Below are 17,452 nucleotides of genomic sequence, written 5' to 3' on the forward strand. Positions count from 1 at the left end.
TTGGTGGCTTTATGTGTCCTAGGGCCAGTATCACTCTAGGCACAGGGAGGGGGGACACCTATGCTTCTTACCTTGCAGTAACACTGCATCTAGTTGCATGTCCCCAGCTGCAGTGAGTGCCACCCTAGCAGCCCGGGCTCAAAGACAACCACAGGATGGTGCTGAGCAGCAGAGGCAGCACTTAAAGAGTCCTGCTGTGTTTCTGCTATCATCCTCCGAAGCTCGTAGTGGGAGCTGAGCCCTGCTGGCCCTTGGGCCCCCACCTGAGCTGCCCTGTTGCTCTCGTGCGGGAGCGTTTCCCAAGCAGGCATGGCCGCTGTGTGCGAGCAGTGTCCTTGGGGACCACGGCCTGGTCCCTGAGTGCCAATCTTGACTGCAAGCATGAATGCTTGTCTTGGACCAGGATCGTGGGAGCTGAGCTGGTGCTGGGAGTCAACGGGGGCCGGTCTTGGGTCACAGAGCAAGCCCAGGGCCTGTTTTGGCAGCTGGGGGTGCGCAGGGGCTTGCTGCAGCATCCTGCGGCCCCCATGACACCCTCGGTCCCCGCAGCTGGTGGGAAGTGCTGCCATTTGGCCCCCGTGCCTCTGGGACCGGATTTGGGAGCTCAGCTTAAGCTCTTCCCCCTGGCTTCACCCACGCCAGATCCCCTCTAAGCCCCTGGCAGCTTGCTGCCTGTGCTGCACCCTTCTGCCAAGAGACACCCCGTCACACCACTACCTTCAGTCTTTATTGGTATAAAAGCTTTCAACCTAGATTATATCAAAAACAGGGAGGCCTGGTTTCACAACAGATGGCTCAAAATGGACATATAAGGGTCATAAGTTAATGGCTGCAGTAAAAAGGCTCCCAGGAAATTCCCTTTCAGGAGAACAGTAACTCAAGTGGTAACTTCAGAGATAAAAGCCTGGTGGGGAGGCCAAGGCGGGCTTGGACCTGCCAAAGCCCCTGGCAAGAACCCTCCCAGCGTTACTGTCCCCAGCCGGGGCGGTGGCCTCGGGGCACGGTCCCCGCGGTACAGCTCCTCCTGTCCTGGCGGGTGATGCCAGGAGCTCCTCACCGCAGACCCAGCAGGGAAGGGGCAGGAGGAGCAGGACACGTTCAGGGCGTTGGGAGAGAAGGCAGCAGCTCCAGGGCACAGGAGAGCCTGGACCAGCTTGGGGCTGGCATTGTCCCCGCTCCTGGTCTCCTCACGAAGCCCCAGCTGATGGCTCTCCCTGGGCCAGCCATGAGGCTACAAAGTCTGTTAAGGCACAAGTCAAATATCTGTAAACACTGGTGCCCTCCTGGGGGAGGGTCCGGCGAGCGATTCAAGTAAGGGTGGAAGCAAGACGGCAGCTCCCCAGCTGTGCCACCCAAGCGACCGGAGCCGGCAACTCCTCAGCTGCGGTGGCGGATGGAGCATCCTTGGTCACCTCCTGGCCGGGGGCGGCTTCAGGGCCACCTTCGGGGGAACACCCCGCTGAAACACCGAGGGGGGTGTCGCTGGGGGGCAAGGGAGGGCTGGTCCTGGCGACCCCTCGCCACGGCACGGCACCTTGCTCTTCAGTGCCGGGAGAGGCTTGCTGGGCGGCTTCGGCTTCACCTGGTGGGAGGAGAGGAGAGACCTGGGTCCCTTGCCTGGCTGCCAAGGAGGCACCTGGAGGGGGACAGGGAGCAGAGGAAGGGCCCCCCCCCAAAGTCACCAGCTGCCTGGGCCACCCCATGGATGCACCCCACACGTCTGGGGCTGATCAGGCCAGGGGATGCTGGTGGGGAGGATGTCTGAGAACAGCCCCTGGCTGTGGGAAGGGCAGGCCACCCCGCCACAAGGCAGCGGTGGCTTTCGGAGGGGTTGTTACCTGCCGGGACCGTCCTGGAGAGGCTGGAGATGTCTCCTGGGGGGCTGGCGCCGGCGGCTGCAGGGACAGCAAAACAGGGGGTGAGAGGCCGCCCTCCTGCCCACGCCGCGAAGGCTGCCCTGTGCTGGGGCTCCGTTCAGCGCCCTTACCTGCGGGGCCGGGCGGCAGGGGCCGAGGGGCCGGGCGTCCCGCGGGGCCACCGTGCTGCTGAGCAGGTTGGGGTGGCCGATGTCGTGGCGGGAGAGCTGGTGGCTGGGGGATCGCCTCCGGCCACCGTCCTGGAAAAGCGGGTTGGCGAGGCCGGCAGCAGGCCCGCTGGAGGTCCTCCTGTGGGGTACAGGGACAATGTGGGGCTGCTCTGGGCAACCCCCCAAGCTCAGCTTGTGAGGCCGTGGCTCAGCCCCGCTGTGGGGCAGAGGAGGGGGGAATTACCCTTTCTGGAAGTGCCTCATCCCCCTGGCTCTGAGGAGCACAACACCACTGCCGAGAAGGATGCTGGAGAGTGCCAGCACGGCCAGCACAGCCGCCAAGACCACACTGCTGCTCCCTGTGGAGACCCGGTTGGCTTTGGGATGGGCACCCCGTGCTGGGGACGGCCCGTGGGGATGGAGAGGCGCCCACCAGCATCGCAGCAGGGTGCCTACCCCCTCCCCAGGCTCCCTCCCTGGCACACGCATCGGGAGGAGGGAGCTGGTGCCAGCCACACACAGAGGATGTCATACCTGCCACCATCCCTGAAATCTTCTGCTCGCAGTAGGGCGCTGCCCAGCCCGGATCGCAGTGACATTCCCGCTTGTGGTTGCACACCTGAGATGAAGGAGGAAAGCGTCAGAGCGGTGGACACACCGTAGGGGCTGGGGCCACTACCCGGGCCCCGCGGCTGATCTGGGAGAGGACGATCCCACAGCGTACCCCGTGGTTGTTGCACTTGGCCGAGCAGTTCTTGTTGCCATAGACAAGGAGGTTCTGGCAGCGCCCAGCGTAGCAGACCTGGGGACAGGCACAGGGGGGTTCTGAGGCTGCCCCGGTCCCCACAGACAGCGATCACCCCCCACGCCGCCACCCCACCACGGCCACCAGCACGCTCACCATCTCCTCTCCGCACTTGGCGCCGGTGGGCACCAGCCCGAGCTTGGCCACCACCTCGTTGGCATCGTTGCTGGCGATGACCGCCTTGCACTTGAAGCGGCCAAGTAAGAGGGAGTAGGAGCTGCCGCCGAAGACGGGCCTGGCGTTGTTGCTCAGGCACATCAGCGTGCCACACTTCACATCCCTGCGGGAGAAGCAGCCGTGAGCACGGGGCTGGGGAGCCTGGCTCAGACCCGCGGTGCTGTCACCGGACATGGATGCCACCATCCCACCCCCTTTCCCCAGTTCCTTACTTTGGGCTGCAGGGTCGCTTCCCATACTCGGTGAGGCAGTGGTGAAGGTGTTGCTCACTGTTGCGCTTAAAGCAGACATCAGGAGCCACCTGGGCCTCTGCGGGACACACGGAAAGGGTCACGTGGAGCCAGAGCCCGCAGCAAGCCGGCAGCGCCGGCACCGGTGGCCACGCTTTAGGGTCAGCAGCCGTAGCACCCCAGCTAGGGATGCAGGAGGGGACCACAGCCGAGCGATGCCCTGGCCCAAGGAGTCAGGGCTCCAGGCACATCACCCAGCGCATGGGGCAAGGAGGGGGGACAGGGTGAGGGAGCAGCTACCTGCGCCCCAGAGCGTGCGGCACTGCTCGCTGTGCGAGGGGCAGGCCCCGTTGTAGCAGTAGCCATTGCCGTTCTGGCAGGAGATGCCATTCTCCTGGAAGACATCCTCCGGGCACTCGGCGCTGAGGCCAGTGCAGTACTCGGGCAGGTCACAGTCATTCTTGTTGGCCCGGCAGAGTGTACCAGCAGCCTTCACCTGCACAGAAAAGGGGCTGTCGGCACGGCCTCGATGCTCTCACAGCCCCAGATCCACGCAGGCACCACTGCGTGGCAGCTCCCTCATCTTCGAAACATCTCCCGGCACCCCACAGATCCAGACACGGCAGCTTGTGCCGCTCTGGCACAAAAAGACATTTGCTATTGACTGAGCTACTGCGCAGGACAGAGACACCACCAGGCTTTGGACTGGGTCTTCCCATAGTTAAGTCTCTCCCCGTGGGCAACACCGTGTGCTTTGCTTTCCATCTGGACTTGCCCCGGGGTCCTCTTCCAGCCCTGTCTCTTCACATCAAGGCATTTCTTACGCCTGTGTGCAGGAACTAATGCATCTAACTCTTAACTTTCTCTTGGAGGAATGGAGCAGAAGAGGCAGGTTGGCCCCCCTGAATCAGGAATGGGCCACGCTGAGCTCTTCTGAACATTGCCCAGTTCTCCAACACCTTTTGTCCTGCACTTAACCTAACAGAGCCCCGGGATATAGGCTCCAGGATGCCAGAAACAGAGGCTGCTTCACCTTCTCAGCCGCTTGCACCCGAGATGCTGACTGACCGTGTAGTGAGAGCATTGAATGGAAAGCGCAATTCCCCCACCCCAAACCATTGGGTACTTTTGGCTCTGGGCAGGCTGCTAGAGAGGTCCTTCAGTCTCTCCAGCGGGCTATGGACACACCTTGCCTCTACCGGGAAGCTCCGGAGGAGCCCATGGCGACAGTACCTTGCAGTCCTGGCAGCAGTCCCCCCGGGCGCACTCGGCTCCCTCTCTCAGCTGACAAGTGGTGGCATTGCAGCAGCGGTCGGAGCACTCCTGCGAGACAGGGAGGAACTGAAACCTTCCCAAAAGCCTCCTGAAAAACCCTTTCTTTCCTTTCTGGGGTGGGGGGTGACCCACTTGCCATGTCACCGGGTGCCACGGCAGCGTAGCTACCATGGGCTGAGCCGTGGGGCAAAAACCACAGCATCATCCCAGGTGTGAACCGTTCCTGCAGCCTCTTTATCCCCATTACCAACACCAAAGGCTCAGAATAATTTTTTTTTTTCTTTTTCAGAAGATGGGGCCTGACCTGGGCCCCTGCTCTCCGGTAGCACCCTTTGCACATCTCCAGGAAGGAGAAAACAGGAGGATCTCTGCGCTCTCTGCATCGGGGGAGCATCCCTTCAGGTCCCAGAGCAGGGCTGTGACCCAGGGATTTATCCCAGAGACATCGCCCGGCCATTTGTCTCGGATCTCCCTCCTGCGATGCAGTGATGGCTGCTAGGGATGAGGGAAAGCTGAGCATGGCTCTGGAAAGGACAACATGCCGTGATGGCCTCCTCCCTCCATCATCTCTTTGGAGGATATGCTGGGGGGATGTCCATCTTCCCTAGACACGTTCCTGCTAAAATCACAGCCAGCCACATGAAGGGGGGGCACGCATCCAAGTTAACAAATATCCTCTGCGAGTTATTTTTCGAGTTATTTTTCGGCAGAAGCATCAGGAACATAAGGAAGGTGAGTCTTGCAAAGCACGACGTCCAGGGAAGCAGCTTGCACAACCTTTTCCGAGTCTGAATGACAGGTCCCAGCTGCCCACCCTCCTTCCCAGGCTCTCAGAGAGCATCCCTACCTCCGGCGTGCCGCAGTCGCACTGCTCTCCCCGCTCCACAAACTGGTTCCCGCACACCGGCCCCCCGTACAGCTCATCTGCCCTGGGGACGTTCAGCAGGCAGCTGGTCCTGGGGTCCCCCAGGAACTGCCACATGTCCTGCTCACTGCAGCGGCTGAAGAGCTTGGGGTAAACCAAGCTGGAGGGGCACAAAAACAGGCGGTCATGAGCAGAGATGAGAGCCCGAGGGCCCTCGCACCCACCAGCCCAAGCCGGAGGACCACCAACAGACCTTTGAAGCGCAACTTCAAAAGTGAAATGTCCACCCAGACCTGACCATCTCACAGGCTTCACCCAGTGCCAGAGGACACCTCGAGATACTCGCTCCCCGGGGATATTCCCCTTTCTCCTTCGCTCACCCAACGCTGGCCGCCATGACACATCCTCCATCAGCTTTGGGGAGAGGACAGCGGCAGCCGGCAACGTCTTCGTCATGAGACATCCCCAGGTTGTGCCCCATCTCGTGAGCCATGGTGGACGCAGCCCCGAGAGGATTCGCGCTGTGGTCCTGTGGGACAAGAAGCGCAGTGTGGTTCAAATGCATCTCCACGGGGCCCACTGGGGCTGCAGTTCGTTCCCTAATGCTGCCATGCCGAGGTAAAGGAAGACAGAAGCCGGACTTGGTCCTGTGGCCCCTGAAGACCTCCAGAGTGGGCTCTCAGGAATGTAAGTGAGCTGAGGTACAGCAGTTACCCTGAAATGATGTATTGTGGCGGTTCTGGGCAGCCGCAGGTCCCATGGCCAACCACTCCCGCTCCAGCAAAGGATGCCCTCCCCGGGGAGGGATGAGGAGCACAGCCAGGATGGCTGAGGAGCAATTGCAAACCAAGTCCCAGACACCTTACAGGTGGTGGGAGAAGCCCTGTGTCCCCGGAGCTGCTCTGGGAGGCTCTTCAGGGCTTGGGTATATCGGAGCCCTCCGCAGGCACACACCCTTCCCCTGCGGCCCCGACACTTCTCTGGGGGTCAGCCGCTCAAGGGTCGGAGTGCCAGGAACCAGATCCAGCCCTAAGGCTGTGGAGGGGGAAAGCTGGAGAGCCACAGGGGTGAGCCCCGCTCTGGAAAATACAATGCAGGGAGTGCAGACCGTGGGACGGCTGCCGCCCTCCCGGTGCCTGCCCGGGCAGCGGGACCCACCTGGTTGACACCGCCCGAGTCCCTGGTGCACATCACAAGCTTCTTGGCGAGCCCTACGGTCGTGCCGTGGAAGTCTATGCCCCTGCGGGATTGAGATGCCACTGTGGCCATGTGGCCCGGGCGGCAGCAGGGCTGCAAGGATGGCGAGGTGGTGGGCTCCCGTCCTTACGTGATCAGCTGGGCGTTGTCGTGCGGCTTCCTCCGCAGCAGCTCTGCCTCCCGCCAGTGGAGGAAGTTGTCCAACGTCACCTCCGGGTTGGGACTGACCACGATTTTGTCCTTGTGGCTCCACACCTCCAAGCCGATCAAGGCCACTCGCAGGTGAAGAGGCTGATAAAGCTGGGGTGGGAGACAGCCCGGAGGGAGCGCTTGGATTTGAGCTGCACAAGCAGAGGGAAGGTCCCACCTCCCCTGGGGAACCGCAACCAAGCCCAGGACCCCCTCCCTCACTGGGCAATATCAGCTCTGTCACCCCCTCAATAAATAACACAAGCTGGGGTGACCACATAGACAGGATTTACCCCGGGACCTCTGGGCTCCTTCGGCTGGTGAAGGCTGGGATGCTGCTCCCACGCTGCCGACCAAAGAGTGAGGCTGAAGCAAGGCATGCAGAAACCCCGCCTTGGTGCACTGCATCCATCACCCTCCCCTCATTAGCTTGAGAGTGGCCGTGGGACGCGCTCCCGGGGCTTACGAGAAGAAATTTCTCCCCCCCTTCCCTTACGAGAGAGCTGGGAGTCAGCCGTCCCGTGCTCCTGAGGACCCAGGGCTGAGCTGCTTGTCATGTCCACTTCGCAAACCCGGTTGGCCGAGGGAGTTGGTCACCCTGCGGCAGCCCACCTACGGGCTTGAGACCGGCTCCAACTCCATCACCTTACCCACGCCAATCTCTCCTCCACCACGTTCATGCCCATGCTGGCACGGCGGAGCACGTGTGGGAGCGGAGAGGGCAGGTCCAGACCCCTGGGCTCACCTTGTCAACGTGGTTCACGATTTCCTTCATGCGGTTCTGCACTGTGTGCAAGTCCTTGTGTTTCCTGAACTACGGGAAGGACACAGAGAGATTTCCAGGCTGGCTTCAACCTCTTCACTGGAGTGGATGACAGCAAAAATGCAGGCACCGGCTCACCCCCCCCTGCGCTTACCTCCTCATTGTCCACGACCAGGACCAGCTCCACGTACCGGGGACCTTTGTGTAACGGAGCTGACTTCTGGAAGGGAAGAGGAAAGTGAGCGCAAAGAGGGGCTCAGCTGTGCAGCTTGCCGAGCCCTGTGGTTGACCCTTCTGTGGGGTGTGTTGGATCCTGGGGCATTTTCCAATGTTATTCAAGGCTAGCAGGTCTTCTAGCTTTGCTTTCTGATGTTACTTTGCTGGGGGGTTCAGACACCTTCCAACACACATGGAAAAACCCAAGCCTGCTACTGGGATAAGGGACAAGAGAGGCTCTGCGGGCATCACGGAGCTCATGGGGTAGGAGGATGCTCCTGCTAATGGTAGAGGATCTGAGGACTTGTTCCCACCAGGAGCTAGGCCACTGGGAGCACCTGTGTTTGGGTACCCAACCAACAACGCGTGGGAGAGGAGCATCTCCAAGAGATGCGGTATGGCCCCATGCCTCTCCTGGACTTCACAGGACCTAGGCTCCTGCAAGCTCAGTTACAGGACAGAAAAGCAAAGCAATCCTTAACCCAGCGGTAGAGTTTCATGGCTGCAGGAATTTTCGGTTCGTGGTCATATTCCAGGGTGGCACCAGACTCTTGGCACGTGCCGCAATTCCCCCGCAGGTGAGCGGCTCGGTACACCGCGTGCCGGCCGGCCGCATCCTCCTCCAGGGGCTCCAGCAGGAAGGTGGTCTCATTCACTCGGAAAAACCCACTGCCAAGAGAGAGGGCGGGCGTCAGGTTGGGGAGATACCCAGCAGGACACAGCCAGACCCTACCCGCGCTCCTGCAAGTGCCTGTGATACAAAATACAGCTGCCAAATCCCAGCTAGGAAACCACCCTACCCCTTCATGGTTCCCATAGGCAGCTTGGATGGGCTACAGACCACTAATGGGGTGTGACAGGCGGGTCCTTCTGGCCACGTGCATGAAACCACGCTCAATGCAAAGCCCCAAGCAGCCCTTGGGTGGTGCATGAAGCCCCGCATCGCTGTGCAGAGGTATGGGGTGCAGGAGCTCACCGCAACACGAGGGACTGGATGCGTCTTCCCTGCAACCTCACCTGTCCCGAGAGGACATCAAGGCGGGGCTGCGGGACCGAGCTGACCTGGGGCATGCGGGGAGATGGGGAGCAATAGGGAACGCATCCACAGCATTTGCTTTTGGAGGCTGCAGAAGCACCAGTTGAGCAAAAGGACTGTTAGGGAGGCTGGAAACTGGCTGCTGGGCTGGGAGGGAGCGAACTGGGGCAAGGCATCCGTGGCTGGTAGCAAGGGGAGTATCCCGTACTTTGGGCAACAGCAAGGTCCCAGCGTTCAGCAAAGAAAACTGCCCAGCGCTGCCGGGCCAGGTTTAACACAGCATTTCTGCTGAGCAGAATCACAGAATCATTAAGGTTGGAAAAGACCTGTAAGATCATCAAGTCCAACCACCAACCCAACACCACCGTGCCCACTAAACCACGTCCCGCAATGCCACGTCAGCAGCTCTGGCCTTCGAGATGCTTTCCGTAAGGTGTCCCATGTGCCCTGTCTGTATTGTCCTTGTTTCCTGTCCTGCCCTCGCACATCTTGTCCTCCTACTAGACAAGGATGTCAAGTGGCCCACATATGCAAAGCTGTGCGAGACAAGGTCTCCGCAGACACGACCCCTGCTCTCAAAGTGAGCAGACAGCTGCCACGCAGCTCCAGCGGGTGTTTCTCCTGCAAAGGGGTGTTTGCAGGTCCCTCGGTGCTCCAGGGACCACCCATCCTCCTCACACATCCCCCTGCGAGGGACCCCTTCCTCTCTGTCTTACCCTCTTGCAATGTCTGGCTGCCAGCTGATCTTAAAAGAAAGAGAACAGCAGAGTACGAATCTTCCACGGCAAACCGAGCAGCCTTGCACGGAGCTAGTGGCTTGGGTTACTCTGCAAGGATGCTTTCTGCTGTTAAATGCAGGTAGACCCAAGGCAGCTTTTGAGGAATGAGCACCAGCGTGGCCAGCAGCCGGCGGGTAGAGGGAGGCACAGCTGGCCTGATGCACTCTATGCTTTCCTTTTCTTTTGGAAAGGCACTCGGCCATCAGCTCTAGGAGCTTGGCATGGCCCGGAGGAGATGCCGGCTGCCTGCGAGCTGGTGCATCGCCACGAGCACACCTTTGTGCCACGGGCAGCAGCACTCGGGGAGAGTTTGGTCCGGTCTGCCCTGGGAAGAGAGGATGGATCCGGGACAAGCTGTATCTTGCTGCCCAGGGAGGGCAGTCCTGCCCGGACCTCCTGTCATGCCCAGGTTTCCAGTCTCATCCCGTGCCATGAGTCAACCCCTCCCAAAAAACGACAGGCTTAGCTGCAAAACGCTGCGTGCCTTTCCTGCCGGGCGCTGAGCCAGGGCGGTCAGCACTGCCACAGCCAGCAGGAAAAGGGATGTCTTCTTCTCTTCCTCGGGGGAAAGCTGAGCTCTCCCTCCATCGGCACAGCTCCGGCCGGCCGGGGCTTGGTGGCACCGGCTCACCCTTATGCGGCACTGCGTTTGCCAGGAGCAGCGCCGTGGCGTGCACGGAGGCCAGGCTCGGTGTTGTCCTCCGGCCAGCCACAGTGCCCCGGGGGAGTCGGAGGTCCTACCTGAGCCCACCGCAGGTGCTGATGCTCACTGCTGAGTCGGCGTATCCGCGCACGTGGCCCTGATAAAAGCAGTGATCCTGTCGCCGAGAAAGAGGAGAGGTGTAAAGGGGGTCTGCACCAGCTGTCGGCATGGCAGGACCCCGCAGGAGCGGGAAAACTGCTCTCCCCGGAGCCAGCCCCGTACCTGAACATCCGGCTTCTCCGTGATCTCCGTGCCGTTGGCCGAGTAGTGCGTCTCGGTGTAGTGCTGCCCCAGCAGCTCCCTGCAGGATGGGGAAGGGGCGTCAGCAGTGACCCCGGTTTTGGGGAGAGGGTGGAAAGCTCTGAGGATGAGGTTGTTCAGGTTGGGTATGGTGGGCCCATGACCTCCCCGGGTGGGTTTGGCAAGGAGGGAAAAACTGCAGCATTTTGCTAGCGAGGGTCTGGGACGAGGGCTTAGATCACCGGTGTGGTGACGCCAGACCTTGGAGACGTGATGTTCACGGCAAGGGTGGGAATCGAGCCTCCCCCCAGCCATCCCGCTGTGCCCACCCGCACTCACTTGTTCTTCTCCAGCCGCAGGAGGTAGTCCCTGCCTTCGGCACGGACGCTGTAGAGGACGTGGTCCGGGTAGATGCTCTGCATGAAAGATAAACGACAGCACAGACCCACCGTCACCAGGAGCAAGAGCTACAGAAGAGAGGACCTGCCCAGAAAGGGGATGGGGGGTCTGCATGCGCCCCGCTGGAAGGCAGCTGCGGGACGGGGAGCCTGGCTGCTCACCCTGGAGGCATCCAGCAAAAACACGGGAAATCAGAGGAGAAAAAAAGCATGTGGGCAATAACCCAAATCCCTGGCGCATCCCGAGATAAAGAACAGGTCACCAGCAATGAAACCGAGTCAGCAAAGTCTGGTTTCCCGTGTCTGACACATGGCTGCAGATGCTCGTGCCAGAAACTGAGGTTTCCTACTCATCAATCACGAAGCTCCTTTTTTGGTGACTGAGTTCAGCGCTTACTCATGGGCTGAACCACAAAGATCCCCGGTGCCCAACGGCTCTCATCAGCAGAGACTTCCTTATCTCTGACTGATCTAACACACAACATCACGGGTAGAGAATAACATTCTCTTGGGTCTTGTCTGCTACCGAGAGTAGATTTTCGTACCACCATGTGCCAGACCCCCTGCGCATCACCCTAGTGCTGGTGGAAGGCACCTCAAGGCATCTCAAGTCGTCCAACCTCCAATCACTAATGCTGGGTCGGGGTGGCTGTGGCTCAGCCCAGCCGAGCCCTGGAGATGGAGATGTCCCTCCAGAAGAAGTGTTTCCCTCTGGGATGTCTTGTGATCATCTGCAAGAGGTTGGGCCACAGACTTCCAGAGGTCCCATCCCACCGGCGCCTCTGAGAGAGATGACGATCCCTTGCATGGTGCCCCGTATCAGGCTGCACCCTTGGCACCAGGGACCTCCTCAGCCACCACCGCAGCACAGAGACCTCTCCTGAGGGCACATCCTCGGCTCCTACGGGATCCCAAGGCGGAGAGCTGAGCAAAAGGCAAAGCAAGCGTCTCCCGCAGGGCCGGCATTCCTCCCAGATGAGGTGTGCGGCCCCTCCCCGGGGAGGCTGACAGCACCCGCTCTCATGCGAGGGCTCTGCGCTCCCGGGGGATGATCTGCAGCCTGGCTGGGGCTGGGGCTGAGCGGAAAGTCCTGCTGACTCAGCGCCAGCGGGGCCAGGTAAGAGGGTTTGCCCATCACTCAGTCGCCCTCAATTCTACCCGGTTTGCGTTTCCAATCGGAAGCGGCGGGTTGCCGGCCACGAAACATCCTCTCCGCGTGCCGAGCAGGTTGCAACAAGCCTGCCGGGTGGCCAGGCAGCCCCGGCTGCAGGCGGGCAGCCTGCGGGCGCGTTCACGGGTCCCCGGCAAATTCTTCTCTTATGAACAGCGTCTTCCGCCTGACGTGGCCGTCCCGTCCCGTGTCCGCCGACAAAGCAACGCTTTGTTATTGTTGGCAGCGCTGGAGCCAGAAGAGGTCTTAAGAAATGGCAGGAAAGCACTTGGAAGGGGGTGGTGGGTCAGGGACCGTCTCTCGGAGACAACCGCAGGGCAAGTTAAAAAAAAAAAGTCCTGATAAAGCTTCTCTGAATCATCCCCTTCCTTATTAGCATGGGCTTTGCAAGGGCTCCAGATGGGAAGGATTTGAAAGCGCAGGCAGCTCAGCCCTGCCCCTGCCCGAGCCCTGCTAACCCAGTGACCGTGCTGAGCAAGCAAACCAGAGCCGTGGCCACAGCGCACAGAGAGGAGGGGCTTCTTCCAGCTGGTCTTATTAAGGGATCCAGAGAGCTTGCAGAAGATCGGGACGTGATGCCACCGTCCCACCCCAGCACGGGGTATTTCTTCCCTGGGTGGGAAGAGGTGACGGGTCTCACTAGGACACTAGGGATGGGGCTCGTTGCACCATGCCACGTATCAGAGGAGCCGCATCACGAGAGGGAAGGAAAAGAAGGCGGGTCGCTGGGCCACCACCGTCCCTTGCTCCTGCTCCATCAGGCCCCACCGCTTGCTCTGCAATGTCCTGCCGCTTCCTGCAGAGCCCCAGGCCGGGACAGCAGGAGCTGGGCTGTCTCCACCCAGGCAAAGGACTTGCCTCTTTGCACCACCTGGCTCTGGGACGCGGTGGGGGAGATCGGCAGGGACGTGCGAGCATAGGTGCGCTGGGGGAGAAGCCAGCAGCTTGCAACACCGGGTCTTACACGGGCTGGAAACCACCCTCCCGTTTCAATACAGCTCTTTGAAACGCTGGAGCACAGGGATGAGAGAGATGTCACTTCTGCAGTCAAGGGCGTGTAACTATAAATCCTTTTGAAGGCCCTTCTTGCTCTTTTTTCAGGTCCCTTTCCGTCAAGAACGCAGGTTTTGCCACATGCCCTGTCGTGCCCCTGCTAAGGGAGGGTGGGAGGAGAAGACTGTGGCCTGTGGGAAGGCTGGCACCCCAGGAGATCCTGTGCTGCAAGACCCAGGTCTCCCCCGCGTCTGCAGGGCCGAACATTTTGATTTAAGCAAAGCCAGAGGGGAGCTGGTCGGCTTCAAACCTCAGCTGGCAGGTGTTCTGCTGGACCAACCCCATGTGTCCCAGCTGCTCCGACCCAGGAACCAGCTCTTGGCCCAGCCAAGAGACCGCTAATGCCAAAGCCAAAGGAGGAGCTGGCGCAGAAAACACCCGACCAGCAACCTGGCTTCACTTCAAAGAAGGGCTTGGTGGTGGTCAAGCCTTGCTGAGAACCTCTTCCCCACCAGGGTTACCGGGAGAGCAAACCCAACTTCTGTGGAAGAGGAGGAAAACGGCTTGAAAGGCGGGAGCACCCTCAACGCCGCAGGTTGGGGAGGTCCAAGGACCGTCCAATACAAGACCGAATCCAGGTGCCACCCGGTAGACACCACCCAGGGCTGTCCCAAAGTCCACAGCTCAAGGCAGACGTCTTCTCTCGTGCCGTGGAAAGCAGAGAGACCCCAAGACGGGTGAGCTCCCTTTCCAGGGGAATCGGTGCAGAGCCGCCCGGCGCGCCCGGCACAGATGGTGTCTCTAAATAGCCTGGGGAATGTTTATCTCGTGGACAAGTTTAGGTTTCTAGAGCAGAGAAAACAGATGCTTTTGGGGAGTGTTTTTGAAGCTAGTTTATCAGAAGGGGTTTGAATCACAGATGAACGTGCTGTACAAAGAGTTTACTAGGAAATAAATGTCCCCAGCCCCTCCATCTCATCAGGTGCTAAAGTTGGTGCTTTTTGGTCCTAGAAAATGAATCCACGTATTTGGCTGACTTTAACTTTGAGGCAATGAGGAAAGCGTCTTTGAGGTCAAGGCTGTCATCCTGTGGACGTCAGCCCTGAGCGCTCAAAAATCCTGAGTCAAACCCCATTCCTTCCCCCAACTTGCAAGGTTTCCCAAGAAAAATAACACTGGCTTTCTTTCATGTGGGTTTCTGCAACTTTCTGATTCTTATTTCCCTGTCCCAAAGGATGAAAAAAACCCAACTTCAGCAAACACAGCAAGAAAAATGCTTACAGCTCAACGAGGCTTTGCAAATCCCTCCTTAAGCAAAGACCAGATGTCACAAGATCACTGCTAGGCTGCAAAAGGTGGCACCGCTGGGCAATGTTTCTGAAGAAAGCGTTGGAGAAAGCAACCCCCCTTCTCCCAGAGTCCACCCTGCTATCTGCAGTGCCTATTTTGACCCAAAACAGTCCAGGAAAGCTGATCTGATCAATTGCGTCAAGATCTCCATCCTCTGGGATGGAAGCCATGCAAGAAAATGTGCACCAGGTCATTTTTCTGGCACAGGGCTAATGGGGTCCAGCTCCGAGCCCAGTTGGTGGGTCAAGGGGTCCAGCTCTGAGCCCAGTGGTGGATCAAGGGGTCCGGCTCCAAGCCCAGTTGTGGGTCAAGGGGGTCCGTCTCCAAGGCCAGTTGTGGGTCAAGGGGGTCCGGCTCCAAGGCCAGTGGTGGGTCAAGGGGTCCGGCTCCGAGCCCAGTGGTGGGTCAAGGGGGTCCGTCTCTGAGCCCAGTGGTGGGTCAAGGGGTCCAGCTCTGAGCCCAGTGGTGGATCAAGGGGTCCGGCTCCAAGCCCAGTGGTGTGCCAAGGGGGTCCGGCTCCAAGCCCAGTTGTGGGTCAAGGGGGTCCGTCTCCAAGGCCAGTTGTGGGTCAAGGGGGTCCGGCTCCAAGGCCAGTGGTGGGTCAAGGGGTCTGGCTCTGAGCCCAGTGGTGGGTCAAGGGGGTCTATCTCTGAGCCCAGTGGTGGGTCAAGGGGTCCGGCTCCGAGCCCAGTTGTGGGTCAAGGCATCCGGCTCCGAGCCCAGTGGTGTGCCAAGGGGTCCGGCTCCAAGCCCAATTGTGGGTCAAGGGGTCCGGCTCTGAGCCCAGTTGTGGGTCAAGGGGGTCCGGCTCCGAGCCCAGTAGTGGGCCAACGGGGTCCGGCTCCGAGCCCAGTGGTGGGTCAAGGGGTCCAGCTCTGAGCCCAGTGATGGATCAAGGGGTCCAGCTCTGAGCCCAGTGGTGGATCAAGGGGTCCGGCTCCAAGCCCAGTGGTGTGCCAAGGTGGTCCGGCTCCAAGCCCAGTTGTGGGTCAAGGGGGTCCGGCTCCGAGCCCAGTGGTGGGCCAACGGGGTCCGGCTCCGAGCCCAGGGGTGGGCCAAGGGGGTCCGGCTCCAAGCCCAGTTGTGGGTCAAGGGGGTCCGGCTCCAAGCCCAGTGGTGGGTCAAGGGGGTCCAGCTCCAAGCCCAGTTGTGGGTCAAGGGGGTCCGGCTCCAAGCCCAGTGGTGGGTCAAGGGGGTCCGTCTCTGAGCCCAGTGGTGGGCCAAGGGCCAAGGGGGTCCAGCTCTGAAACGAATGGTGGGCCAAGGGTCTCTGCTGATTGCAACACCCCCCCAGACTCCCTGCAAGGCAGTGAGGGCAGCTGTGCTGAGCCAGTATTTGGGAGGCGACGCTACTCACCGGTGGCGCGGAGAGGTCCCTCTTCGACCGAGGCGCCGACACCTCGCGCGGTGTCACCATCTCATACTTCTCGACATGGGTGAGCTTCTCCTCCAGCCCGGCAGTGGAGCCTGGGAAAAGTCAAAGGGCTTTGAGCCGGGATGCCCAGAAACAACCGAGTCGGGGGATGATGGAAGTGGCCAACGTGAAGGCGCAGGGAAGAGCCAAAATAGCAGGTCCTGAAATACCTGCTGGGAACGCCACTCGCTGACGGGCTCCGGGGATGCTCCAGCCCCCCCAGCCCCAGCGCCCACAGGGCACTCAGCATCACCCACGGGCAAGCGGGTCCCTTCAAGGCTGGAAAACCCTCCGGAGACCCCGATGCGGAAAGACAGACGGAGGCTGTTCGGCTCCCCATCTTGATGCCACGGTTTGCGCCTCGGAGTCTGGCACCTTCCCCGGGGTTGCGTTTTTGGAGAACGGCTGGCGCCTGGGCCGGCTCAGCCCCCTCTCCCATCCTCTTTTGGACACGTCGGAAGGGAGATATTGCTGCAGGAGCCCCTTCACCTTCCCTGGGAGCCCCGAACGGGGGAGCTCACCCCGTAGGGTGCCGGGGTCAGACGGGGCCGACCGAACCCGCGACGGCGGAGCATGGAGCCGGGAACCGGGAGCCTCCTCACCGCCCCCTCGGCCAACTGAGTCACCGGCCCCCCCCGACAGCGCGCCGCAGGCCGGTGGTGACAAATCCCCGTTCCCTCGTGGGAGCCTCCTGGCCAAGGTGCCTTCCCCCCCCCCCACAGCGTGGGGAGGGGTCCTGCACCTCAGGGCCCCTTTCCCCAACCCTCACCCTCGAACGAGCCCCAGGGGGGGGTGATGCCAGCCATGCCCACTTCATCCCCCCCCACCGCGATGTCGGGGCTCAGCCTGGCAGCCCCCACCTTGCCGAGCTGGGACCCGTCCCCAAACCGCCCCCCCCCGGCTCCCACCTTCCGCACCCCTTCCCCGTGCGCTTCCCACGCATCCCCTTCATTCTCGCAGGGAAAAGCAGCCCCCCCCTTCCCTCCCCAGCCCCGCGCCCCCCGGTACCTCTAAACCTGCCCCACGGTAGAAGACACACAGACACCCCACACTCGGGGGGGGGGCTTTTGCCCCCAAAACTTCCCACCCGTCCCGTCGGCGGAGCACTGCTGCCCACCCTGCCCGGGACCCCCCACCCCGTCCGCCCCACACTCACCGTGGACCAACGGCAGCAGCAGCACGAACCGGGGGAGGAGGAGGAGCACCGGGGCCATGGTTTGGGGTTGGGGGGTAGGGGGGTGCCCGCGGTGCGCGGCCCCAAATACCGCCGCGTCGCACCGCGCCGACAGCTCCCGCCCGTCGTGACTCAACGGCCACTCGCGGGACGGGACGGGGCGGGACGGGGCGGGGATGGGGCCGCCCCCGACTTGGGGGGGGGGGGGTGTCGGTGAGGAGTGGGGCTGGGAGAGCCTCGGGGTGGGGTTGGTCTGTGGGGTAGCGGGGGGGGGGTGTCCGTGGGGTAGCGGAGAGGGTCCCTACAGCACTGGGGAGTGCCCACGGGGCGTCGGGGGGTGTCCGTGAGTCACTCCGTGGGGTATCAGTGTGCATGTGGCAGTGGGGCGGAGTGTGTGGGGGGGTCCGAGTGGCACTGGGGACTGTCTGCGGGGTTTCGGGGTGAGCCCAAG

The 17,452-nt window shown here is 61.2% G+C and overlaps 1 protein-coding gene across 1 annotated transcript; it reads right to left on the reverse strand.

Moving 5' to 3' along the window:
* Positions 1-1,408: 1,408 nt before the first annotated feature.
* ADAM8 (ADAM metallopeptidase domain 8) lies at positions 1,409-17,041 on the reverse strand. The gene is made up of 21 exons (XM_059821300.1): positions 16,984-17,041; positions 15,771-15,880; positions 10,841-10,917; positions 10,484-10,562; positions 10,300-10,376; positions 8,226-8,412; positions 7,682-7,747; positions 7,510-7,578; positions 6,706-6,875; positions 6,537-6,618; positions 5,759-5,907; positions 5,361-5,538; positions 4,472-4,561; positions 3,539-3,734; positions 3,221-3,317; positions 2,928-3,111; positions 2,751-2,828; positions 2,561-2,645; positions 2,271-2,385; positions 1,988-2,165; positions 1,409-1,582 (listed from the first exon to the last, which is right to left on the reverse strand). Exons 1-21 carry the CDS (start codon positions 17,039-17,041, stop codon positions 1,409-1,411), a joined length of 2,499 nt encoding a protein of 832 aa, XP_059677283.1.
* Between the last annotated feature and the right edge of the window lie 411 nt (positions 17,042-17,452).

This window comes from Gavia stellata, chromosome 9 (genome assembly GCF_030936135.1).
Source record: "Gavia stellata isolate bGavSte3 chromosome 9, bGavSte3.hap2, whole genome shotgun sequence".
In the NCBI taxonomy this organism is placed as follows: Eukaryota; Metazoa; Chordata; class Aves; order Gaviiformes; family Gaviidae; genus Gavia; species Gavia stellata.

Bases quoted from the DNA above. Each gene is read 5' to 3' on its own strand.
- ADAM8 (XM_059821300.1), bottom strand. From the start codon at position 17,041: ATGGCCCCGGTGCTCCTCCTCCTCCCCCGGTTCGTGCTGCTGCTGCCG. The intron at 10,377-10,483 runs GTACGGGGCTGG...TCTCGGCGACAG, and splicing joins CGGAGAAGCCGGATGTTCAG to GATCACTGCTTTTATCAGGG. The intron at 6,619-6,705 runs GTAAGGACGGGA...TCAATCCCGCAG, and splicing joins GACAACGCCCAGCTGATCAC to GGGCATAGACTTCCACGGCA.